General features: G+C 45.8%; 2 protein-coding genes across 2 annotated transcripts in view; both read right to left on the bottom strand.

Moving 5' to 3' along the window:
* Positions 1-27,748, bottom strand: part of LOC309556415 (fucolectin-like) — a gene marked incomplete at both ends in the record, with an annotated part of 1,212,026 nt that overhangs the window by 300,210 nt on the left and 884,068 nt on the right. The gene's annotated exons all lie outside the window — the stretch shown is intronic.
* The window catches only part of LOC309555549 (fucolectin-6-like), a gene marked incomplete at both ends in the record, with an annotated part of 58,080 nt that continues 50,395 nt past the window's right edge, over positions 20,064-27,748 (bottom strand). The window contains one exon of the mRNA XM_082257614.1: positions 20,064-20,208. Within this exon, the coding sequence (XP_082113740.1) occupies positions 20,064-20,208 (145 nt within the window). The remainder of the gene's footprint in view (positions 20,209-27,748) is intronic.

Raw genomic sequence — 27,748 nt, 5'->3', positions numbered from 1 at the left:
TGTGCCAAAATATAGCATAAAACAATGTCATGGGTGCCCCCCCCCCCCCAAATCCAGAGCAGACCTGCCATCACTACCCCAAAGCACATTGTCCATATGTTGATGGGGACATGGGCCTCTTCCCTAGAACCCAGGCCAGTGGTTAGGGCCGCTCTGCGCCCAGGAGACTTTGGAATGTCTGAATGCCTCCTTTAACAAGTGTGCTCCCAGATCCTAGCCTCTCCCTCCTATAAATGATTATGGGTTGTGTTAAGCAACAGCTAACTAAAGGAGTTATTAGGGGCACAATGCAGTCCATTCAAATTCACATAGGGGTTGGGTGGGTGGGGGGCAGGATATGTGTGACACCTTTTAAAGGGGGCTTTACGATCCAGGAAAGCCCCCTGCCCACATAACCCCCCCCTAAACACTGCCCAGGGTTATGTTGAAAAGCCTCAACACGGGGCCAAGATACTTTGAAGTAGATGTTTAGGGCCCCCTTTTCCCCATGCAACCCCCATGTTGAGATCATCACCACTGTGTGGTGACTTAGGGCATGGAGATAGATGTGTACATAGATGTATGTGTATTACCAGAAATGGTAACCATTGGTCACAAATCTCTAAAGGTTACTTATGTATGTTTTGAGTTTTGCTAACACAATTTTCTGGAATGTTAGTAAATAATTATATCATATAAAGTGCTGCGTGCTTAAAGAAATGATGAAATGTGCAAGTAGTGCAAAAAGATGGTACTCTCAACAATACGTTTTGCTGAGTGGATTGTACCGTTTGTGTGTCAACCATGGGATGTAAGTTAAAATGCGACCCTCTATCGATGGTCAGTGGGAAAGTGCCAAAGTGCAAATAAGTGAATAAACAATAAGTTAAAAACGTTTATTGTGACATCCCCTTGTGGGGGGAACTAACATCCGTGATTGGTAAAAGCAATATCAATACAATGAAGTGGAAAGTGAGTTGCGCCCTTATAGCGCGTGCTGGGAGTGAAAAGTGCTCATACCGGAGGTAAAGCACTTACCAAGGACTCTCCCTTACTCCACGTACAGCCTGGTTGGTTATTTCTCCCCTTTGTTTGATGTCTGCAAAGCTTTTGCTTTTGGATCGTTCACAGGTGTCGTTGCACATGCATTGAGGGAGTCAGTGTACAAAAACCAAGAAGGCTTCCATTGCGTAGTACAGTATTATATTGAGGAAGAAAAAAGTAGCGACTCACTGTTAGGATGTTCAACGTCAGCTTGTTTGGTGTGTTTCTGGCGTACGGCCGTGCGGTGCTTCCGCGTTCCACCGGCCAGAACCACCTAACTGGAAGTGACGTATGATGCTGGTTGCTGCTCTACGAGTTTCGTCACTGCGACGTCATCTGGAGCAGTTGACACACAAACGGTACAATCCACTCAGCAAAACGTATTGTTGAGAGTACCATCTTTTTGCACTACTTGCACATTTCATCATTTCTTTAGCACTTTATATGATATAATTATTTGCACATTTCTGCCATTAAATGAGCACAGTGCACTTTCTCTTGGGACCACATACACCATTGATTTGTTGTACAAGGTGGTAGCACCCCATACCAACACCCCCTGACCCCCACAAGCGATGGTCTGCTTTGTAAAGAAGGGGAGGAGGAGTACGGCAACCCTGCAATATGTGGCTCCAGGGAGTGAGCCATTGGAGCGGCTCTGAATTTTTGATGGTAAGAAGAAGCATGTTAATTTTAGAGATGTTAATTTGAAATCACTTTGGGGGTATTGTGGTGCCTAAAAAATGTTTTTGTATTTTTTTTTTTTTTTTTTTTTTTAAATCAGGCAAAAACTTTATTAAAGATGTCCAACAAAACATCAACACACAAAAAAAAAAAAGAACAGAAATACAGAGTCCAGAATACGTACAATACTCAAGTGCATGAAAAAGCCCGCAATAATAGCATACATGTTTACCAACATAAATCCCCATATGCGACAGGAAAATATACAATAGTCCGACCCAGCTGCCCCGCACCCCCACCAGATACAACAACCATAAGCAGAGCAGACATTGATCTCTCGTGTAACAATGGTCCCCGGGCCTCACCTCACCCCCGCCAGAAGATTGTTCAGGACCAACTCCACCGGGGCAAGCCCCGGCACAGCCAGCCAAGGAGCCCACAGGCGGTCAAATTTGCCCACGCTGCCCCTATGTTGATATATATACTTCTCTAATCTAAGTGTGTCACCCATAGCCGCAACCCATTCCTTAACCAGTGGGGCCCTTGGTGAAATCCATCGCCTCAGTATCAATTTCCTTGCCTGAAACAGAGCTCGCCCGATGGCCTGCAGGGCCAGCTCCGGGGCCTGAACTCCACCAAGAACACCCAACAGACAAACTTTAGGGTCCTCCGGTATCGTAACCCCGAAGGCCCCCGAGAGCGTCGAGAGTACTCCCTTCCAATAGACATGAAGTTTGGGGCAGCGCCAAAGAAGATGCATTAAGTCTCCGTGGTCCCGCATACATCGACCACAGGTGGGAGAATCTCTCCTCCCCATCCTGAACAGCCGGGCTGGTGTGTAATGAGTCCTGTACAAAATGTAGAGTTGAGACAGTCTCTGAGCCACATTCAGAGAGCTCAGCTGCACAGCCTGTAGAGCCTCCTCCCATTGTTCATCCCCAAATACCCCCACATCCGCCTCCCACCGGGGAACCACTCGAAGGGGGTGCCGATCCATGAAGGAGCTCATTAGGAGGGAATAGCAATGGGAAATAAACCCCTTAAAATCAGAAACCGTAGACATAAAGTGAAATATCGGGGCGGGAAAGTGAGTCCAAAGATCATCCCCCCCTGGGCCTTAACGGCATGCGCCAACTGTACATAATAAAAGTGCATGGACTTGGGGAGACGAAATTCCTCCCGAAGTGCAGCAAAAGATCTGAGCACCCCACCGTTGAATATATGGGTCATATGAGAGATGCCATGTCCCAGCCACTTAGCCCCGTACGGCAATCCAGCCAGCTCCGGGTATCTGGCATTCTTCCAGATAGGGCTATAATCCGTATATCCCAATACCTGCTGCAGCTGACGAGCCTTGTTCCAGGTCTTTTGCATAAGGACATAGGTTGGATAGCGCTTACTAGACTTCCCGAATCGCAAGGATTCCAATTGGGCCGCCACATCTCCCCTGCCCACAATGTGGGCCACAAGGCCTGCAATGGACCCCTCTCCCTTCTCACTCATGACCCGTGCAATATGCTGAAGTTGGGAGGCTAAGTAGTACAGCCAGGGATTTGGAACTGCTAGACCCCCAAGCTCCTTAGGTCGCTGAAGGTGCTCCAACTTTATACGAGGGCTCTTGCTCAGCCACAGAAATGATCTAAAAATGGTGTTGACAATCTGGAACAGCCTTAGGGGGACCACGACCGGGGAGTTGTGAAGGGCGTAGAGCAGCTGGGGCATGAGAATCATTTTTATGAGGTTGGCCCTGCCCACCAGTGACATGCGCAACCTCGACCAGACCTTTATCTTATCCCTAAAGCGGGCGAGGAGGGGAGATAGGTTAAGACGGGCAAAGTCTAAGGGCTGTGGGGTCACCTGCACCCCCAAGTAACGAAACTCAGTGGAGACAGGAATCCCCGTTACCCCCACTTCCTGGGAACCCTCGGGATCATCGAGCAGCATCAAGGAGGATTTGGACCAATTAATAAGCAGGCCCGAAAACGAGCCAAACGTAGTAATAACCTCCATAGCCTCCTTCAGAGAACCAGAGGTATCACCTAACAGAAGCATGGTATCATCCGCGTATAGCATGATCTTTTCCTCCAATGGGCCGTATCGGAATCCCACTATGTTCTGATTGGACCTAATCAGGGCAGCTAGAGGCTCTATCGCCAGGGCAAAGATTAAGGGGGACAGGGGGCACCCCTGCCTAGTTCCCCTAAACAGGGAGAAGGGATGGGACACCCTACCACCCTCCCGGATAGCGGCCACCGGGGCCTGGTACAACAGTTTTACCCATGAAATAAAGTTCTCACCAAAGCCAAACTTGGACATGACCACCCACAAGTAGTCCCACTCTACACTGTCAAATGCCTTTTGCGCATCGAGTGAGAGCAATGCCCTACTGCCCCCATTGTCCGCCGGGGATTGTATGTTCAGGAATAAGCGGCGCAGGTTAATGGACGTCGACTTGTGCGGCATAAAACCCGATTGATCAGCATGTACAATGGAAGCAACTACCCGGTTGAGTCGCAGTGCAAGAGCCTTTGCCAGGATCTTAATGTCACTCTGCAGGAGCGAGATAGGACGGTAGGACCCGGGGTCCAGACCGTCCTTCCCCGGCTTCAAGAGGAGGATAACATTAGCCCTACACATAGAAGGCGGCAACCTCATATTCCGCTTGGCCTCCAAAAAGGCCTCCAGAAGATGCGGCAACGTCTCCTCCGCATACTCCTTGTATACCTCCATTGGCAGCCCATCCTCCCCCGGAGCTTTACAGTTAGGGAAGGAAGCCGACGCAGTCTGAAGCTCCTTCAGGGGAGCCTCCAGTTCAGCTCTCTCCAGATCTGACAAGCAGGGCAGGGAGATGGCATCTACATACTCCGAGAGTTCAGCAGCAGTGTGTCCCTGTCTAGACTGGTATAGGGTAGCGTAAAACGCCCTCAACACCTCCATAACCCGATCCGGGGTTTTCACGACCCGGCCCCCATCACCCATGAGTGCCCCAATGGACGGCGACGTTTGATGAGAGTGGGCAATCCTGGCCAACAACCTGCCCATGGTTTCCCCCTCCTCATAGTACGCCTGCCGTTGAAAGAACCTCCTACGTTCAGCCCCAGAGGAATTAATACGAACCAGAGCCTCCTGAGCAGCCAGCCAGCCCTCTCGGTTAGTCTCAGATGGGTCCGCAATATAGCGGGCCTCCAGCTGAGTCGCCAAACCCTCAGCCTGCTCCCCCAGAGCCGCCGTGTTCCTCTTGATGGCCTGTACCTCCCTGATGAATAAACCCCGTAGATAGGCCTTAAAAGCTTCCCACTGTACACCCCGCTCCCCCGCAGCATCATGTACCTGCCAGAACTCCCGCATAGCCTCTCTAAGCCTATCATGTGAGGGGAACAAGTGCAACCAGAAGGCATTAAGTTTCCACGGCGCCCTCTGCAGGGTAGCAGAGGGGCGCACAGCTAGACACAGCACCAGAGGAGAATGATCTGAGACACCCCTGGGGGCATATTCAACCTTGTCAACATATCTAATGGCAGAGGAGGAGCAGAGGCACAAATCGATACGTGATAAAGACGTGTGGGTTTTAGAAAAGCAGGAGAAGACCCTGGTCCCCGGGTTGCGGAGTCGCCAGATGTCCGTCCAACCCACTTCCTCAGCGAATTTCGCCAAGGCCGATCGGCCCATGCCTCCACTCCCCAGTGCAGAAGAATGTCGGTCCAGCTGAGCGTCCAATACACAATTAAAGTCCCCCAGTACATAGACCGGAACCTCCGGGTGGCTCAGAGTATAGGATACAAGCTGGCGAAGGACCTCCCCATGGAACGGGGGCGGAATATAAATAAAGGCCAGAATACAGTGTAAGGTATACAATTTACAGTATATAAATACAAACCGTCCCTCCCTGTCAACTAGACTATGATGTTCCTGAAAGTCAAGGGACCGATGGACTAACACACTCACCCCACGAGAGTAGGAGGTGTGCGTGGAGTGGTATTCCCAGCCCGCCCAGGCATAATGCAACCAGGATCGCGACTCAGCATCCAAGTGAGTCTCCTGTAACGAACAGATGGCTGGAAAATGCCTGTGCAGGGTCGAGGAAACCATGGAACGCTTAAGTGGGTCCCTCAGCCCCCTAACATTCCAGGAAATAACCGGGACAGCCGTCATGGTGGGCGACAGAGCAGCACAAGCCCCGGCGGGGCTGGGACACCGATCAGCAGACATCGCACAAAATAGGGTACAAAATAGGGGTCTTGGCTATCACCAGTTAAACATACAGTAAAGGTACAATTCGGACTCCAATTCAGGGAGGTCAACAGGACCTTCCAACTAAACAGTGCAAAAAACCGAGCACCGTGCCGAGGGCGCCCCAACCGGCCACACAGAGTCCAACTGCCAAGGCCCTCGGACACCGGTGTCGCATACATAGTCCCTGGGGAGCACCCCAGCTCAGCCTCCCCTCCCGTGTAGAGGACAACAGGTCTCATCCACACTGGTGAGGAAGTCAAATACTGTCCAAGAGGGGATGAGAAAAATTACCCCCCACAGAAAAATAAAAAAGGGAGGTGAGGGAGAAGGAAAAAAAAACATCCAAAAAGGGGGAAATAAGTCACAAGTACTTACAGGAACCCAAGTTTCTGCGGAATGGACAGAACCTTACAGCTCCAAGCTAGCAAACAGTAGTTCGAGTCCCAACGGTCTCCAGGATATTAGCACCTGCAAAACAGGGGTAGAACAGGGGAAGGGAAAAACAAAAACAGGGGGTAGCAGGAGAGAGGAAAAAATCACAGGTACTTCCATCTCCAGGCTGGGGGCAGGGCCCCCCAAACAGCATCCACCGGGTCATCATCGCAAAAGGGCACCGGAGAAGAATCTTCAGGCCACACCATCTTCCGGAGGCAGCTGACGAGGACGAAGGGAATGCTCATTGTGGTCAATCCACGAGGAAGCTTCCGACGGATCCTCAAAGAAATGATGTTGACCCCCAGCAATAATACGGAGCTTCGCAGGATACAGCATGGCATAAGAGGCATGTAGTTTCTGCAGACGCTGTTTGACCGTGAAGAATTTTGCCCTGCTCCTCTGCACTTCAGCGGAGAAATCCGGGTAAAACGAGACCCGCACCCCATTGTACTGTATATCCCGCCGCTCTCTCGCCAGTCTCAGGATAGTCTCTTTGTCTCTATAATTAAGCAAGCGGGCAAGCATGGTCCGTGGCGGGCGGCCCGGTTGCAGGGGACGAGGGGGAACCCTGTGGGCCCTCTCAACGGCATAAAGAGGGGAGAAGGCATCCCCACCAAAGGTTTCTTTGAGCCAAGAGTCCACAAAGTCCGTGGGGTCTCTCCCCTCCACTTTCTCAGGCAGACCCACAATGCGAACATTGTTCCGCTGAAGGCGGTTCTCAACATCCTCAGCCCGCTGTTCTAGGGCCCTGGTCATGCCAGCAGTATGACGGGACTCCCTGGTCGGGGGGGTAGCTGGTCCTCCAAGTCACTCACTCTCCCCTCCACAGCCGTGGTGCGCTCCCTGACCTTCTGGAGGTCTTGCCGAAGAAGGGACACCGCTTCTGTCAGGCCCCCAAATTGCTTTTTGAGGTGGTCTACATTGGCGTTGCATCTGTTAACTGCCCGCAGGATATCAGCAAGGGTGGGCTGCTCCTCCACTTCCCCGTCACCCTGCTCCATCTCCTCCTCACCCTCAACAGCACAGTCTTCCACTCCAGGGCCACCCACACCCGGGCTGACAGGGCCAGAAGCACCCGCACTGGTACTGGCGTCTGGGGGTCTCCCTTTCCCCACCGAGCCAGGGGACTTCTGTGCATAGTAGCGCATATCGCGCTGCGGCTCTTTGGGTGGATTTTTCGGGGGCTTGGTGGACTTACTGGAGGTGGCGGGCTTCTCGGAGCCTCTCGTCCGCTGCGGCAGGCCGTGCGCGGCGCCATCTTGGGGCCCAGACATCCCGGAGTTCTCCCGCAATTTGCGGCGGTGCATCGCCCGAAGGCCAGCCGGAGGGATCACAGGCGTGTGCCCGACGGTACAAGGATGCCGTCGGTACCCGGTGAGCAGCGTAGGAGACCGGGGAAAGGATCGGTGTACGGATCAGAGCGGGAGCTCAGTGAGATGCGTCCTCTCACATGCCGTTCCTGGCCACACCCCCGTATTTTTTGGTTTTTAATTTGGCTCCTTTGGTTCAAAACACTTCTGTCTGAACAGTTTGGGAGCAATATGGTAACAGCCAACTACTCTTGAGGGGAGGTGTACCAGCAATGTTTTGAACTACTCTGAATTGTATCGTACTGTAAAAAGTGGTGTGATTTGGCCAGGTAGCATTTGCCAGCTGGGCACAAAACACAGCTCACTGGGAAATGTTTAAAAACTGTTCTGAATAACCTGCTTTCAGATCAGCTTTGTGGAGCTAGGACTAATGTGACTGCATAGTGAACACAAGATATTCAGGCTGCTTCAAGTGACCTGAAAGTGGGAGCCACTAGATTCTTTAGTGTGGGGGATGAGTATGGGGGAGGGGCGCACCATAGTGGATGGACAGTGACCTCCTGTTTATAAACATGCCCAATGAATCTCATTGATGTCATTGTACCTGTATGTACTGCCTGCCCCAAGTAAATGTCCAATGGACATTCCCTAACCACTTGAGCCCCGGAAGATTTTACCCCCTTCCTGACCAGGGCCTATTTTGCGATTCGGCACTGCGTGACTTTAACTGACAATTGTGCAGTTATGCGACGCTGTACCTAAACTAATTTGACATCCTTTTTTTCCCACAAACAGAGCTTTCTTTTGGTGGTATTTGATCATCTGTGCGATTTTTTGATCATGCGCTATAAACAAAAAAAGAGCGTCAATTTTGCAAAAATAACAATATTTTTCAAATTTTTTTATATGAAATTCCTCCCAAAAAAATGTAAAAATCAAAATTTTTTAACATTTTAGGCCAATTTGTTTTATGCTACCTGTGTTTGGTAAAAAAAAAATCGCAAAAAGCGTATTTTGATTGGTTTGCACAAAAGTTAGGAAACATTTTTGTCATTTTTGACAAAAAAATTTTTTTGCGGGACTGCGACATTGCGGCGGACAGATCGGACCCTTGACTGACATTTTTGACACTTTTGGGGTTACCAGTGACATTTCTACAGTAATCAGTGCTATACATACAGTATGCAGTAACTCTATTGGAGAGGGAGGGGTTAAGTGTGTCCCTAGGGGCGTGTTTCTAACTGTGATTGGCTGTGGCTACTAGTGTAAGAACAGAGATCAACGGTCCTACATAGTAGAACCATGTGATCTCCATTCTTACACAGGGAAGAATGACAGGCGGCTTTGTTTACATTAGCCGCCTGTCTTTCTTTCGGTGTAACGGATGATCGCGAGTGCCCGGCGGACATTGGGTCCGCCGGGCACATGCGCGGGGGGGGGGGGGTCCGTGACCGCGCGGGAGTGTGCCTCCGGCGGCGCTTGCTTGCTCCCTAGAGCCTCACAGGTTAGCGACGTAGTCCTACGTCGCTTTGCTTGTGAGGGGCTGACCGCCGCAGAAGATAGTCGTGCGGCGTTTGGCAAGCGGTTAATGCATTCCTAACTTCCTTGTCTTAAAAATTGTATGGGCATTGAGTATAATGCTAACATGTGGAGAAGTAGCTGGATATTTGTGTCCTAAAATTGTGTGTAACTTGTGCTGTTCTTTTCTGTAGAGACCAGCAACGATGAGGAGGAGCAGCAGGAGGCTCATCCCCCCTCAGGCCCACTGTAGGTAATTTGACTGTGAATGTGCTCTGTGTCTTCGTTCTAACTTGGAGGACTGTATTTTTTGGTGTATTTTTTTTCTCTTTTTTGGATTATGTAGCTTCAGCGATGGGTGAGGAGGAGGAGGGCGATGAGGAGATGGAGGAGGCAGGGAGGGGGCAGTGGAGGAGGTGGAGGAGGAGAGAGAGGAGACAGCTGAAGAGAGGGGTGAGGAGGACACCTGCCCTGAAGGTAAATGTAAGTACCCTCCATGTGTTTGTGTCTTCTCTGGGTCACTGTTTTAACTGGAAGTGCCGGTTCACACTACCGCGGCACGACTTCGGGGGCGACCTGTGATGTCGCATGCACCGCGCGCGCGACTTCGGCGCGACTTGCACGGACTTCACATTACGGAAGTCAATGCAAGTCGCTCTGATGTTGTCCCGAAGCAGTACAGGAACTATTTTCTAAGTCAGAGCGGCTTGAGTCGCTCCTATTAGACCGGTTCCCGTAGTACAGAATGGACCGCGACTTGTCAGGCTGACCAGTCGCCTAACAAGTCGCGGTAGTGTGAACCGGGATGAAGGGCTGCAATGTTTATGTCTTTCTTGGTTTTTGTTTATGTAGCAGCAGACATCTAATATGTTGGGGAGGACAGGGGAAGAGGGGAGGCTGCCTCTCCAGCCCACTGTAACTACTACCTTCAATGGGTTGGCCTACTTTCTGTGTCTCTTTTCAAAATTGCTGTTATTAAATGATTGTATTTTTTCTTGGTGTTTCTAGAATCTGCCACATGGTCACCATTGGGAGGAGGAGGAAGCCCATGGAGCCGAGAAGGAGGCCGGCTCCCCTCAGGCACACTGTAAGTACATTCAATGGGATTCTCACATGTAATGTGTCTGCTAGGGAGATGTGTATATGTGCAAGTGTAAGTTTGTGGAAGATCCAGTGTATTTTAGCTAGATGTGACAGGAAGGTTAAAGTGGAGTTTGACATGGAGGATTGTGAAGGTCAAGGATAGAGAATATCCCATCAGGGCCAATGTAAGGCTGGCCACCCTCGATTTTTTTAGGATCTTCTAACAATGACCACTAATTGCAAGTTTTTTTTTTCGGCAACACAGTCAGTGTGGAGAGGGTAGTGGTTAACTTTCCCTATTGGAGGTGGTGGTGGAGGTGGTAGTGGGTTGCATTACTGGACATTTTAGTCAGTTTCCTGAGGCCTAGTCTTTAGTCGTTTTCCTGAGGCCACCCTCGTTTAATTTTTGGTTGTTTTCCCTAAAGTGTACATGGCAATTTTTGTAACTCTATTTTCTTTTTGCCCATGTCAACCTCATCTTGTCCTGGTGTTTACAACATTCAAAATGGGGGTGGCTTGTCTTCAACATTGTGTGTGTTTTTCTTAAGTTTCTAAATGCTTAACCCCTGGAATCCAACAAATTTGATTTCACATTTTTTGATGTTTTTTATTCAAAGTTCGGACGACCAGAGGCCAGCCACGTCTAAGCAGGCACATGGTAAAGTTGTTGAAGGTAAGTAATCTGTGCTTTTCCTAGAATGTCCAAGATTGGTTAGGGTAGAAAGTATAAATGAGTATGGGGCAGAGCATACTTAAAGTGGTTGTAAAGGCTGCAGCTTTTTTCTCTTAATGCATTATATGCATTAGGATTAAAGCCTGTTGTGTACATCAGCCCCCTTATACTTACCTAAGCCCATCTCACTCCAGCAATGTTTCAGGAGACACTCGGCTGGTCCAGACTCTCCCTCCACCTTGGCTGAGATGGCAGAATGGCAATATTGCCTCCTGCTGCTGTCAGTCCAAATCATTGAGACAATCAGGAGAGAGAGGGGGCAGGGCCGGGGCACAGCTCAGTGTCTGAATAGACACAGGGAGCTTGGCTTCAGCTCAGGTGCCTCCATAGCAAGCTGCCTGCTGTGGGAGCACTCAACAGGAGGGAGGTGCCCAGAGAGGTGGAGAGGGATCTGTGAAGAGGAGAATCAGGGCTGCTCTGTGCAAAATCACTGAACAGGTGGCAGCGGGTAAGTCTAACCTGATTGTTTTTTAGAAGCATCAAAAAAGGAGATGGTCAAAACATTTTCATGTTTTTGGTGCCTCAGCCATACCTTTTCAGAGAACAACCTTCAGCACAGAAGCATGGGGTACATATCTTTAAGGCTACATGCTTCTCCCTGAAGCAAGAAGGTTGCAGTGTAGAAATAAGCTTCAGCACTGAAAAGGTTCAAAAAGCACCCTTTTCAGGGGTGGGTGAAGGGGGTAAGGAGAGAGACAGAGAGACATAGGTGGGAGAGAAGGGGATGGGAGAGAGAGAAAGGTGTAAAAGAGAACGGGGGGTTTAATGGGTGAACATCCGTATGTCCGTTTTTCATCCCATTTTTTTGCGGATGAAAAACAGACATAATGCATGTCAATGGGATTGCAGATGTCAGCGGATGACCATCTGCTGACATCTGATTTGCGTCCTTTCCTATCAGTTCCGTTTTTTGGAACGGAAGAGAACTCTATTTTTCTTCCGTTTAAAAAAACGGAACGGACGCAAAAATGGAGGTCAGCGGTGTCATCCGCTGACATCCGCAATCCCATTGACATTACGGATGGGATGATAAACGATCATATGGACCAGATGACACAAGTGTCATCCGTGTCCGTGAAAAAAATAAAAAAAAAGTGCCAAAGCGGATCAAAATACGATCCGCCCTGTCGGGATTATTGGGGATTAAATAATAGGTAATTAACTAATAGAATAAAAATGATTTTAAAAGCCATGTATATTTCATATTATGCATATAAGATTCTGAATGGTGCAGCGTCCATTTTGTTCAGGGTGAAAGAAAGTTCATATATGTACTTGTTAAACAAAATGTCTCTTACAAGCTTACAAGACAGAATAGAATTTGAACAGAGGTCTTTGTATCTATGTAATCGTAAATAAGGTAATACATTGACATCTCATCAGATAACGGACAATTAGCGAGACACCATACTAGTCTAGCTTGTAATCTTATCTGTATATAACAATAGAAAATGGCTCAGTGTTCTTCATCAGACATTTAAAATATAAATGTTAAAGATACATTATTATATGTGTGAAGATATTAGCCATAATTATGTCATTATATTATGTAAGGCATATACATATATATTTAGGAATGTTATATCACATTTTGGGTTTATATTCTTACAGTAGTAATCTTACTTAGAATTATTATTAAGTGTAAGAACATATGTATCTCGTCACTAATTACCTCATTTCAGAGAAGTTTGTGTCTAAGTGTTCAGAGGTATCATAAATTCTTACAAACCAGACGAGATGTCTGACAACATGTGGCATGGTCAAATAATTAATGGATCTTCACTAGCTAAGAGGTCAAAAATCATCTGATAAGAATAGTGGTAATTATTTTATAACTATAAAATTTAATGAATGGTACGATACTGCCTTCTATAGACGAAATACCAAATGCAGTTTTGGGATAGTTGAGATATGTCCCATATATAAATATTATATTGTATTAAAAATATAATTATTGAAATGGCATTTCTTGCCAAGGTGAATGATGGAGATACAGATGGACATTTATGTATGTACTGAGAGAGTATGGACAAAGTTTTATGTTGTGTTTTATGATTAATCTTCAATATAGAGGAATCATCCTTTAATTGTATTATCATACATTGGGTTAATTATCAGAAGAGGTGTGTCTATGATCTCACCAGTTTAGGTATAGAATATCCCGACCAATGGGGATAATGTTTCATCCCTCTGGGTTTAACTTATGGTAATTTTTATAGCCCTTTGTTCTTACTGTATAAAATAACAACCCAGATGAGAGATTAGAACACATTACACTACTGACAACAGACATTACACATACAACATACACACTACTACGTCTATCTATATACTCATCCAGACATACTCCATCTTGATCCACATCATTCATCTGAAACTTTGAGGGATGCCAAACAAAACTCCTCCCTCACTGGCATCCATCTTAAGACTCTGGTAACGACCATTTGAAGCTAGCCGCCATCTTAAGTGTGGTAAATATGCCTTGCTATGTTACTTGATTTTATTCAACAATTGTTTATTTCCTTCCTTATGTGTTTTATATTGCATATTTAAGGGTAATATGATTACAATCCCAGCCGTATAAACCATAGTAGATTTTTCTCTAAAAAGCTGATTTTTGTTTTTATACATTTTTATTAATATCAGATTTAGTGCATTATTTGCAGTTTTAAGTTTTCCGTTTTGCATGGCTTATTCTCACTCCATCTGCAGTGGAATGACTTCCGGCCATGTGATTCGCAGACAATTATGGTCTGTTTATATAGAACACCTATGGTTCATGCTATACCTGGGAAGAAATGGTAATCTTGCTTTCGTTTTACTTTCACTTTGTTTCAGTTTCACTTTCATTATTGAGCTAAACATCACATTGCATTGATTGTTTGAAGTTAGTATTTTATGTAAGAGTTATCTTTTTGTGTCACTTCTTGTTTGATCATATATTGTGATTACATGTCTTGAGAATAAATATTTTTATATATATTCCATACTGTAGACTGTACTCACTAAGATTGGTATATGCTTTTAAAAAGAAATTAATCAATTAAAAAGAATTCACGACATTGATTTGTGGCAATGGGTGAAGATTCTCCTTTCTCATAGATCTTTGCTTATTAACCCTGAATAGACACTGTTATATTCAGAGCAGTATAAATTTCTGACATAATGAAGTACGAGCGCAAGATATTTATTATTAAATATTCTTACAGCCCCGTGTGAAAGGACCCAAAAGAGGGAGAGGGTGGATATGGTGGGGATAAAGATGAGAGGAGTAGGGGTTTGATGTTTTCCATGACTGCCTAACCTCCATTTTGTTTTGGGAATGTCATTGCTAAGCTTTTTTCTCTCTCTCTTCACAGTTTCTCAGGAAATACTTGGGGCTGGTCAGCAGCAGGAGCAACCCCCTCCACTGACCCACCTCCAGAAACCGAGTGCTGAGTCTCTACAATGTGTCTCTTTAACCACTTGCCGACCGCCGCAAGTACATATACTGCGGCGGTCAGGCCCTCACAGGCAAAGTGATGTATATATACGTCTCTAGCCTGTGAGGCTCTGGGGAGCGAGCGCGTGCCGCCGGAGGCGCGCGAGCGCGCGGTCACGGACCCCCCCCGCGCGTGAGGGTCATTCTCCCCTGTGTAGAAATAGTGATTATACGGTTCTACTATGTAGGACTGTTGATCACTGTTCCTACACCTCAAGCCACAGCCAATCACAGTTAGAAGCACGCCCCTAGGGACACACACCACCCCTCCCTCTCAAAAAAGTTAACCCCTTTACTGCCAGTGTAATTTTACAGTAACAGTGCATATGCATAGCACTGATTACTGTAGAAATGTCACTGGTAACCCCAAAAGTGTCAAAAATGTCAGTTAAGGGTCCGATCTGTCCGCCGCAATGTCGCAGTACCGCAAAAAAAAATCGCAGATCGCCGCCATTACGCGTTAAAAAAAACAACAAAAATTACAAAAATCTTTCCCTTTGTTAGTAAACGCGCAAACCAATCAAAATACGCTTTTTGCGATTTTTTTTTACCAAACATATGTAGCATAAAACAAATTGGGGGAAAATGTTAAAATATTTTGATTTTTACATTTTTTGGGGGGGGGGGGGAATTTCATATAAAAAAATGTGAAAAATATTGTTATTTTTGCAAAATTGACGCTCTTTTTTTGTTTATAGCGCTTGATCAAAAAATCGCACAGGTGATCAAATACCACCAAAAGAAAGCCCTATTTGTGGGGAAAAAAAGGACGTCAAATTTGTTTAGGTACAGACCGCGCAATTGTCCGTTAAAGTCACGCAGTGCCGAATCGCAAAATAGGCCCTGGTCAGGAAGGGGGTAAAATCTTCCAGGGCTTAAGTGGTTAAATATATAGATAGCGAGAGGTAGAGAGAACTCAATCTACATTTAGTTTTGGATAGGAAGAGACATGTGCACATGTATCCTGGGTAGCAATTGAACACAAAACATACCATTGTTACAAATGTTTGTTTCTCTTAACCTATTGAGGTTTACATAGCAAGCCTTTTACATTGGTTTTGTGGAACAGCTTCCTAGGAGCTGGGCCTACTCCCTTCGACCACATCTGATTAATCAAACCATGAGATCAATAGGAAACTCTTATCCTGTGTGGATCGAATTGGACAGCATTCCCAATGTCAACTTGTTGTGCAAGGAACTTACACCTAGCCAAACATTTTTTTTGGGATTAAGCATTTGAGTGTAACCATGTAGACCAGCAATCTATCATGTGTGAGCAATGTATTGGTTTTGTCAATCCGTTGTTTCAGCATTTCACCTCCAGGTAATGATCTTGTCTCTTTTTTCCCCAGGGATCCCTGACGCCACCATACCTTTTTAATCGAGGTGCTGAGGTGGGCCAATGGGAGGATCAAGGAGTTGGAGAGGGAACTTGGGGTTGATCCTGCTGCTACCCAGCCCCATATTTTCAATTTTTTTTTGATAATTACGTTTTTCAGTGTGTTATTTTTCTATGTTTTTATTATTTTAAAATAAAATATTTTTGTTAATAAAGTTAATAGTTTGTGTGTTTTTCTGGGGCGGAATGGTGAGATGGGTCCTGGGCAAGTGTGGTTTGGAAGGAGGGCTTGGATAAGTGGGTTTGGAACATGTGTTGTGAGGAAGCTGGTGGAGGGTCCTGCTGTGTAGGGGAAGAGGTGGAGATATTAGGGGTGTTTAGAAGGGTTTAGAAGGTTTAGAACAGGGAACTGTGGCCCTCCAGCTGTTGCAGACCTACAAGTCCCATGATGCATAGCAAGACACTGACAGCCACAAGCATGACACCCAGAGGCAGAGGCATGATGGGAGTTGTAGTTTTGAAACAACTGGAGGGCCACAGTTTGCATACCCCTGGTTTAGAAGGTTTAGAAGACATTGTAATGTCTTAAAGAATGCAGCTCACAATAAGTCTGACCATGCCCATACGCTAGAAACTGGTCTTATGTCATCTTTGCAATGCATAGTTGGCTAGGCTTTGCGCCCCCCCCCCCAAAAAAAAAAAAAAAAAAAAAAGGATCTTATTGAAAATTCATCCAAGTGATGGCATGGTTGTGATTCAAACTCATTACCTGGGTGCTGTTGGGTAATTTGCAAAGCAATAAGCCACTATGCTGAGTACAGCTATCTGGGGAATAGAAAGGAGTCCCATGACACCAAATTGAAAATATTTCAATAGAACGCTTCATTCTCTTCAAATATAAGATGAGAAAGTTTGTATTTATTTATATATAATATATATATATATATATATATATATATATATATATATATATATATATATATATATATATATATATATATATATATATATATATTGTGACAGGAAGTCAGGAAAATCTGTCGGTGTTGTCACAGACGGGAGATACATTTCTGCCTTGTTTAGACAATTCACCAATTACTATTAGGTGTCGGCTGCGAGAGGTAGCCAGAAAGGTTTAGGACGTTGAAAAAGCTTCAGCTATTCAGAATGAGGCAATTAAGGCCTCTATAAGTTATCCAGAGGATGACAACTGATTGCTGCATCCTGAGGCTGTGTGCGTTAAGGAGAGCAGTGAGCTGAGAGACTTCTGAAGGTGAGGTGGTGTTGACTTTTTCTGTGTGAAAAGAAAACAAATAGACTATTGGTCTTCTGCTGTATGACCAGCAGTGTCTGCCCAGCAGTAGGTTGGGACAGACACCATAGGTAGGTTCCTGTGTTGTGAAGGTAGACGCCCCAAGTGGCCAGGGTTTATTTTATGTTTGTTTGATTTATGCTGTTTGGATGCTTGCACTTGTTTCCAGCTAATTGGAAGAATAAACCATAGACCGTTGTTTTCAACCACTCCTCGGCTGTCTCTCTGTGTAATTAACCCACCAAAGGGGTCACCCACTACTGAGCCAACCCCTTACAATATATATAAATAAGGAAAATTAAACTCTAACATCAATGCTAAGAATAGAATTAGCTACAAAACAAGCCCCATCTCATAATGTTTGTAAATTAAGCAACAATGCCATATTGGAGAAGAGTATATATTCTCTTGATGTACAGTATGTTCATTCAGGAATCATAGAAGTAACGGATATGCCAAGTATGATTGTGCTGAACACAATAGTTTAATGGTTAGCTCTCCTACCTATGATCTCTCTCACCATGGGTTCAAGTCCCAAAGATACCATCACCTACTTTAGTTTGAAACTGCAGGATATAGTTAAAAAGGTGAAGCTGTAATAAACACCACCACCATCACCACATCATTCAGGTGAGCAGAATACCATCAATCTATGCATTTGCAAAAATCAGACAGTATTGAAAACGTTTTACTGTGCAGTGTGTTAAGAGGCACTCATAACAGCTTGCTCAATAGTGTAGTGGTTAGCAGTCCGAACTATGCACCCTGCAACCATGGCTTTAAATCCTCAGTAAGATCACATACTGACATTTTTTCAATCAGCTGTGAATGCTGTCACTTGGCGAACACTTGAACGCCACCACTTCACAGGCATGTCCAATCATCTCAGCTGCATGTACTTATCACTAATTTTACCACCATTTAACAATCTGTAAACATAAAAAAACACACACCCAATACAATGATGGCCAGACTAGAACCCATAGCGTATCAGTGAGTGTGTATGTGCAAATACCACTACACCACAGTGCTGAGTGCAATTCATGACTGTAAGTTTAAAATGAAACTCCTAATTGTAAAAGCCAATAATGCCGCTCTAATCGGAATTCACTATTGAATTTAACGATCACAAATTCGCCGGGGTGTTATGTTAATTTAACGCGATGAGAAAAAATAGAACTGGAGCAATGCAATTCTTTCAGCTTAGTGAGTTACTCCCCCGTGATACTTTTTGGGAACCAGTGACATTATTATAGTGATCAGTGCTAAAAATATGCACTGTCACTGAACTAATGACACTGGCAGAGAGGGGAATAACAGGGGCGATCAAAGGGTTAAATGTGTGCTTGCTAACTGTATGGGGAAGGTGCATTTACTGTGGGAAGGCAGAGATCTGTGTTCCTGCTTTGTAGGAACACAAGATCACAGCCTTCCCTTGTCACAGATCACCATTCTGCTCATCTTCCTGATATGACATTGAGTCCGCCGGACCCGCTGATTGGCTCCTGCTGTGTCCAATTACAGCAGGAGCGGGTCGGTGGTGGCGCGCGTGTGCATCCCAGACTCAGAAGTGCAGAATCATGTACAGGTATTTGTGTTACCACTGTAAATGTACATGGGGCGGTCGGCAACAGGTAAAAGTGGAAGAAAAGCCTACGTTTAACTATTCCTAAAAATGTCCCCTTACCCCATCTATCTTGCCTAACCTGTATAAAAATAGGTTTGTACCTATTTTTTTTTTACACTTCAGTCCGGTCACGTGATCCTGCAGCTCCAGTTTGACAGTGGCTAGGAATTCGAAAAGTAGTGACATTAACCATAGGCTTTCATAGCACAGATGTTGTCAGCACTTCTTCCTCTTCCCTGCAGCAGTCACTCACTGATACAGGAGAGTAGGAGCTGCGGGATCATGTGGCGGGATCGAAGCAAATTAAAAATAGGTACAGTAAGTACACACATCTTTTTTATACAGGTAAGGCAGGGAAAGATAGGAAGAGAGGACAGGGACATTTTGAAAAAGGATTTGCTCGACTTTAATAACAGACCCCTTAACATTGACTTAATCAAATATTTCTCTTGAGATCAAATACAATAGACCTGAAAGAAAAAATACATAAAAAATAATAGGATGGATGACACTGAAAAAAAAGAAAGTGTGAAAGAAACTTTATTGGCTTGAGTAAGCACCCAGGTAAGAAAACACAGTCTACTGTCTGATGGTGTCCTGAGGGCCACAAAATAATGCCCTAAAGGCCAAATGTGGCCCCCAGTTTGGACATCAGGGTCTTAGACAATCATTACCAGAACAAGTTTAAAGAATCCCCTCTATTACCAGAACAAGTTTAAAGAATCCCCTCTATTACCAGAACAAGTTTAAAGAATCCCCTCTATTTCTGTTTTGATGACATCTTACATTTGAGGTTTCTTATCTCTTTCTGCTTATAGTCACCAGGAAAAATATACAGTATAAGGCAAATTTCCCCAATAAGGACACAGACAGAAGTGGTTCCAACTTTCTACACTCTATCCAAATCTAGAGGACTTTAACTAAATGCTTTTCAACAAGAATCACACAACCTTTACCCAAGATTCACACATTTTTCTAATTGGATTCTACTGGAAAAATGTGTGAATCCTGGGTGAAAGCTGGGTGACACTTTGGTGAAAACATTTATAAACCGTCCCCTACGTGTAATACACATTATTTGAAAATCAGATTCTTGATTCTTCAGATGTTTGTGAAGAGTTTCTTAAAACAGGATTACAAGGTTGTAGAGCAGAAAGTGTCCTCCTCTAGCTGGATAGGAAAGGACGTGTCTTCAAGATGGACATAAAATTTGATGATGAACTTTAGGACTCCTGTCATGGTCCTCTGAGGTTTACTAGAAACTAGCAGGAAGGCTTCTTCTGAGCTATATAGGTTCACCATAGACCTCCACCTCACACATGTGCAGGTATTCAGTACGCCCCGGGATCACCACGCTGACGTATTGACCTTCCATCCCATGACAGCAGAAAATTGTTGTGGGATCAGTAACATCGGTGACACTACCGCACCTGTGGATAACAAACAAGGACCAACACAATGATACAGAAATTACTTTTGTTCACTTGGAGGTTTACTAAAGGGGTCCAAAAAGTTCAATAATTTTATTATCATGCCTATAGGCCATTTAGGTTTCCCCAGAAGCTGGAAAAAAATAGAAGAATTCCCAGATAGCAACCTCTACATCTTGCATTATGCATTATTGCTAGAATGTGAAAATCATTGTTTTGTTTGTACATGGCTTTCATCATGTATGCCCATCATTAGAGAAGTGGGTGGATGTTGGGCGGTCTAATGATGGGTATACAACACATTTTCTGGCGGAGATTTCTTCATCCACATCGATCAATGTGGATGAAGGAATCTATGAGGTTCTCTTTTTTTCCATTCAGCCCACAAACCTACAATATATGCCGAACAAGGACCAGCAATGTACTGGTACGTTGCTGGACTTTGAGTGGTTATACCAGGATAATGCCTGTAGATTTAGGCATCATCTTGGTATCGTTTTTTACAGCCAGCGGTAGGCTTACATGTAAAAGTGATCCTAGTGGATAATTAGCCACTAGACTGCTTTTACAAGCAGTGGGATGGGACTACCCCCCCCCCCCCCTCTGCCGCACTCCACAATTTTTCTCGGGCTCTCCTGTCCCACCGGGTAGAGTGCAGCTGGTGGTTCCATTATCTGACCATAGAGCCTTTTTTTACACAAAGTTGTCACTAAATGATATAATGCTCGCGCATGCCATGGTATATGTGAATAGAGGTGTACCGAACTGTTCGCCGGCGGACAGTTCCCGGCTAACTTAGCATGTTCGCGTTCGCCGCTGCGGGCGAACATATGCGATGTTCGGTCCGCCCCCCATAATACATCATTGAGGCAAACTTTGACCCTGAACTTTACAGTCAGCAGGCACATTTCCAGCCAATCAGCATACCTCCCTCCCACACCCTCCCACCTCCTATAAATAAGCAAGGGCAGCATCCATCTTAGATCATTCTGAAGCAGTGTGTGTTAGTGAGAGCAGGGAGAGCTGCTGCTGCTGCTGTTAAGCTAGGGACAGTTAGTCAGTGTTCCTGGTCTTGCAGTGTTCTTGGTCCACTACTGCTGTAAGGACAGCACCCCAAAAAGCCCTTCTAAGGGCTGGTATTTGTGTAATTTCTTTATATTTATATATATATATATATATATATATATATATATATATATATATATATATATCTAGTGTCCCCAAAAGCCCTTTTAAGGGCTGGTAATTGAGGATTTTATATATATATATATATATATATATATATATATATATATATATATATATATATATATATATATATATATATATCTAGTGTCCCCAAAAGCCCTGGGCTGGTAAGGTAATATAGTTTTTTCTTTATATATATATATATATATATATATATATATATATATATATATATATATATATATATATAATCTATTGTACACTGCAGTTGCCTGCCCGCTGTGTGTGAGAGGCCACAGACCTACCACAGACTGTACTGTGTGCACACCACACTCATTTCGGTTGGCACAGGCACAGTACCTTGCATTTTAAAAAATATTTTTTTTTTCCTCTGTCATAATTGCAGTGAGTGCTGTGTCAGGTCCACAGAGTGCACTGTACCCACTGCAGTGCACTGCCCACCACTGATATATATACGGTGGCACAGCATCTTGTTGCAAATTGAAAAAAAAAAGTATTTTTTATTATTGCAGTTGCCTGGGCTGCCAGTGACTGTCAGGTCCACAGAGTGTACTGTGCCCACTGCAGTGCCACTGTGTGCCCACCCACCACTGATATATAAGGTGGCACAGCAGCTTGCCATGTAAAAAAATATATATTCTGTTTATAATTGCAGTTGCCTGGGTGCCAGTGACTGTCAGGTCCACAGAGAGTGGACTGTGCCACTGCCCACCCACCACTGATATATAAGGTGGCACAGCAGCTTGCAAAGTAAAAAAATATATATTTTGTTTATAATTGCAGTTGCCTGGGTGCCAGTGACTGCTGTCAGGTCCACAGAGAGTGTACTGTGCCACTGCCCACTCACCACTGATATATAAGGTGGCACAGCAGCTTGCCAAGTAAAAACATATATATTCTGTTTATAATTGCAGTTGCCTGGGTGCCAGTGACTGTCAGGTCCACAGAGAGTGTACTGTGCCACTGCCCACACCCACCACTGATATATAAGGTGGCACAGCAGCTTTCAAAGTAAAAAAATATATATTTTGTTTATAATTGCAGTTGCCTGGGTGCCAGTGACTGCTGTCAGGTCCACAGAGAGTGTACTGTGCACTGCCCACCCACCACTGATATATAAGGTGGCACAGCAGCTTGCCAAGTCAGCCAGACAGCACGCCAATCAATGCAAGCTGTTGCCACCACCAGAATGCCGTCCTTGCAAAGCTCAGCAGTGTGGAATTTTTTTTGTGTGTCTGCCTCTGATATCAGCGATGCCATTTGTAACCTGTGCCAAAATAAACTGAGTCGTGGGAAGTCCAACACCCACCTAGGTACAACTGCTTTGCGAAGGCACATGATCTCACATCACAAACGCCTATGGGATCAACACATGAGTAAAAGCAGAACACAAACTGAAAGCCACCATCCTCCTCCTGGTCCAGCATCTTCAGCCACGTCAACCACTGCTGTCCTCCATGCCCCCTATCAACAACCCGCCCCTCCGCCTCTCACCTTCAGCAGTTCCTGCTCACCTGCCCACAGTCAGGTGTCTGTCAAGGAAATGTTTGAGCGTAAGAAGCCAATCTCACAGAGTCACCCCCTTGCCCGGCATCTGACAGCTGGCTTGTCGGAACTCTTAGCCCGCCAGCTTTTACCATACAAGCTGGTGGAGTCTGAGGCCTTCAAAAAATTTGTCGCTATTGGGACACCGCAGTGGAAGGTACCCGGCCGAAATTATTTTTCACAAAAGGCAATCCCCAACCTGTACTCTATTGTGGAAAAGGACATCATGTCACGTCTGGCACACAGTGTTGGGGCAAGGGTTCATCTGACCACTGATAGCTGGTCTGCAAAGCACGGTCAGGGCAGGTATATCACTTACACTGCGCATTGGGCAAACCTGCTGGTGGCTGCCAAGCATGGAATGCGTGGCTCTGCTGCAGAGGAGTTGGTGACACCGCCACGACTTGCAGGCAGGCCTGCTGCCACCTCCTCTACTCCTCCTACTCCATCCTCTTTGCTAACCTCCTCGGCTGAGTCCTCTTCTGCTGTTGCATCTTGCTCCACACCAACTGCACCCCCCCAGCTCCCCAGGGGCTATTCCACATGCCGGATACAACAGTGTCACGCTGTCTTGGGGTTGACTTGCCTGAAAGCAGAGAGTCACACCGGACCAGCACTACTGTCCGCCCTGAACGCACAGGTAGATCAGTGGCTGACCCCGCACCAACTGGAGATCGGCAAAGTGGTGTGTGACAACGGGAACAATTTGTTGGCGGCATTGAATTTGGGCAAGTTGACACATGTGCCATGCATGGCACATGTGTTGAATCTGATTGTGCAACGTTTTGTGCAGAAGTACCCAGGCTTACAGGACGTCCTCAAGCAGGCCAGGAAGGTGTGTGGCCATTTCAGGCGTTCCTACACGGCCATGGCGCACTTTGCAGATATTCAGCGGCGAAACAACATGCCAGTGAGGCGCTTGATTTGCGACAGCCCGACACGTTGGAATTCAACACTGCTAATGTTCGACCGCCTGCTCCAACAAGAAAAAGCGGTCAACGAGTATTTGTATGACCGGGGTGCTAGGACAGCCTCTGCGGAGCTGGGTATTTTTTTGCCACGCTACTGGACGCTCATGCGCAATGCCTGTAGGCTCATGCGTCCTTTTGAGGAGGTGACAAACCTAGTGAGTCGCACCGAAGGCACCATCAGCGACATCATCCCATATGTTTTTTTCCTGGAGCGTGCCCTGCGAAGAGTGCTGGATCAGGCCGTAGATGAGCGTGAAGAGGAAGAGGAAGAGTTGTGGTCACCATCACCACCACCAGAAACAGCCTTACCATCGCTTGCTGGACCTGCGGCAACACTGGAAGAGTAGTGTGAGGAAGAGGAGTCAGAGGAGGAATGTGGCTTTGAGTAGGAGGAAAACCAACCACAGCAGGCATCCCAGGGTGCTCGTTGTCACCTATCTGGTACCCATGGTGTTGTACGTGGCTGGGGGGAAGAACACACCTTCAATGACATCAGTGAGGATGAGGAATTGGACATGAGTAGCTCGGCATCCAACCTTGTGCAAATGGGGTCTTTCATGCTGTCATGCCTGTTGAGGGACCCTCGTATAAAAAGGCTGAAGGAGAACAACCTGTACTGGGTGGCCACGCTACTAGACCCCCGGTATAAGCAGAAAGTCTCTGATATGTTACCCAATTACCGGCAGTCGCAAAGGATGCAGCAGCTACAAAATAAGTTGAAAAGTATGCTTTACACAGCATATAAGGGTGATGTCACAGCACAACGGGAATCCAACAGGGAAAGAGGTGAAAGTAATCCTCCTCCTACCACCACAACCACGCCAGCAAGGACAGGATGCTTTACAGACGTCTTGTTGATGGAGGACATGCGGAGCTTTTTTAGTCCTACGCATCGCCACAGCCCTTCGGGGTCCACCCTCAGAGAACGACTCGACCGACAGGTAGCAGACTACCTTGCCTTAACTGCAGATATCGACACTCTGAGGAGCGATGAACCCCTTGACTACTGGGTGTGCAGGCTTGACCTGTGGCCTGAGCTATCCCAATTTGCCATTGAACTTCTGGCCTGCCCCGCTTCAAGTGTGCTGTAAGAAAGGACCTTCAGCGCAGCAGGAGGTATTGTCACTGAGAAGAGAAGTCGCCTAGGTCAAAAAAGTCTTGATTACCTCACGTTTATTAAGATGAATGAGGCATGGATCCCGAAGGGACTGACAGTGGGGGATGCATTTGACTAAAAAAGGCCTGGTGATGACTGAGATGCCTTGCTGCTGTATTTAATCATTCTCTGCATGCCGGATGACTTACGTGACGTCTCCGCCACCAACTACGGTTCAAGCCGCAATGTTTTAGTGCACTTTCTGCCTTGAAAACCTCCATTTTTCAGGCCGCTGCTACAGCAGCGGCTGCAACAATACCTGCTTTTTCATGCATGTGTACATGCCTAATTTTTCTGGCCTCTGGTGCTACACTGTGGCTGCAAAAAAACAAAAAAAAAAAGGCACATACATGTGTCAATTCTAGTGTTGAGCGAACACGGACTGTATTATTCGTGTTCGTACCGAATAATTGGATTTTTTGTACCCGAACACGGACACGGACACTTTACTGTATGTTCGGGTAAAAATCCGTGTTCGGTCGTTTTATTTCCGGGTTTTGCATGCTTTGGCGCTCTTTTCATGGCGGGCTTTCAACAGCCAATCAACAATCGTTTAACTGGTGTGCCTTAAGCCATCCCAGCCATGCCTGCAAATGTCTCAGTAGCTGTGATTGGCCGTCTGAAGCATGTGACCAAGTCTTTATAAGTTCGAGGCAGCCGCAGCGGCGTCATTATGCTGCTTAGATTCAGGGACAGAGCACACATCAACGTGCTGGCTGCTGATTAGGGAAAGATAGGCAGGAAAAAACCATTTGTGTCCGGATAGAATTGAGGGACAGGTCGGAGTGTTTAGGCAGGGCGAGTTGTAGGCATTTTAGGGATAGAGTCTGCTGAATTATATAGGGTCAGTGTCTTCTACAAACTACAATCGATATTGCTGTGTGGGGGGTGGGGTGAATCTGCACTCAATCCTGATCTACGATCTCTTCTCAATCCTGTTAGGGACAGAGTCTGCTGAATTTTAGGGAAACTGTGTTCTACAAACTACAATCGATATTGCTGTGTGGGGGGTGGGGTGAATCTGCACTCAATCCTGATCTACGATCTCTTCTCAATCCTGTTAGGGACAGAGTCTGCTGAATTTTAGGGAAACTGTGTTCTACAAACTACAATCGATATTGCTGTGTGGGGGGTGGGGTGAATCTGCACTCAATCCTGATCTACGATCTCTTCTCAATCCTGTTAGGGACAGAGTCTGCTGAATTTTAGGGAAACTGTGTTCTACAAACTACAATCGATATTGCTGTGTGGTGTGGGATTGGAGATAGGCAGGTGTCAGTGATCCACATCCATTTTTCTGTGTGTGAGCTGCAGTGAACACAATCTTTTTGGGCTGCAGTGAACACAATCTTTTTGGGCTGCAGTGAACACAATCTTTTTGGGCTGCAGTGAACACAATCTTTTTGGGCTGCAGTGAACACAATCTTTTTGGGCTGCAGTGAACACAATCTTTTTGGGGTGCAGTGAACAAAATCTTTTTGGGGTGCAGTGAACACAATCCTTTTTGGTGTGCAGTGAACACAATCTTTGTGGGGTGCAGTGAACAAAATCCTTTGTGGGGTGCAGTGAACACAATCTTTTTGGGGTGCAGTGAACAAAATCCTTTTTGGGGTGCAGTGAACAACATCCTTTTTGGGGTGCAGTGAACACAATCTTTTTGGGGTGCAGTGAACAAAATCCTTTGTGGGGTGCAGTGAACACAATCTTTTTGGGGTGCAGTGAACACAATCTTTTTGGGGTGGAGTGAACAACATCCTTTTTGGGGTGCAGTGAACAAAATCCTTTTTGGGGTGCAGTGAACAAAATCATTTTTGGGGTGCAGTGAACACAATCTTTTTGGGGTGCAGTGAACACAATCTTTGTGGGGTGCAGTGAACACAATCTTTTTGGGGTGGAGTGAACAACATCCTTTTTGGGGTGCAGTGAACAACATCCTTTTTGGGGTGCAGTAAACACAATCTTTTTGGGGTGCAGTGAACACAATCTTTGTGGGGTACAGTGAACAGAATCTTTGTGGGGTGCAGTGAACACAATCTTTGGGGGGTACAGTGAACACAATCTTTGTGAGGTGCAGTGAACACAATCTTTGTGGGGTGCAGTGAACACAATCATTGTGGGGTGCAGTGAACTCAATCTTTGTGGGGTACAGTGAACACAATCTCATACTGAAGGTTTGAGGGTGCTGCCTGTTCCATACTCCCCCTACTCCTCATCTAGCCTTTTAGGGGTACAAACAATAGTAATTGTGGCCTAGTGTGGTTGTGTACGTGTGATATACATACACTTTTTTGGGATCATATTTTCTATTCCGCTATTTAATCAAAAACCTTTGGGGATCAGTTAAATTGGGGGATAGTCTGTGTTGGTACGTGTGAGAGAGATCCACCTTTCCAAGTTGTTGGGGTTCATCTCATACTTCTGAAGGTTTGAGGGTGCTGCCTGTTCCATACTCCCCCTACTCCTAGCCTTTTAGGGGTACAAACAATAGTAATTGGGGCCTAGTGTGGTTGTGTACGTGTGATATACATACACTTTTTTGGGATCATATTTTCTATTCCGCTATTTAATCAAAAACCTCTGGGGATCAGTTAAATTGGGGGATAGTCTGTGTTGGTACGTGTGAGAGAGATCCACCTTTCCAAGTTGTTGGGGTTCATCT

Source organism: Pelophylax lessonae (assembly GCF_965119305.1).
Source record: "Pelophylax lessonae genome assembly, chromosome: 5".
Taxonomy (NCBI): domain Eukaryota; kingdom Metazoa; phylum Chordata; class Amphibia; order Anura; family Ranidae; genus Pelophylax; species Pelophylax lessonae.
Note: the sequence above shows the minus strand (reverse complement) of the source record. Positions and strands in the feature narration are given on the sequence as shown.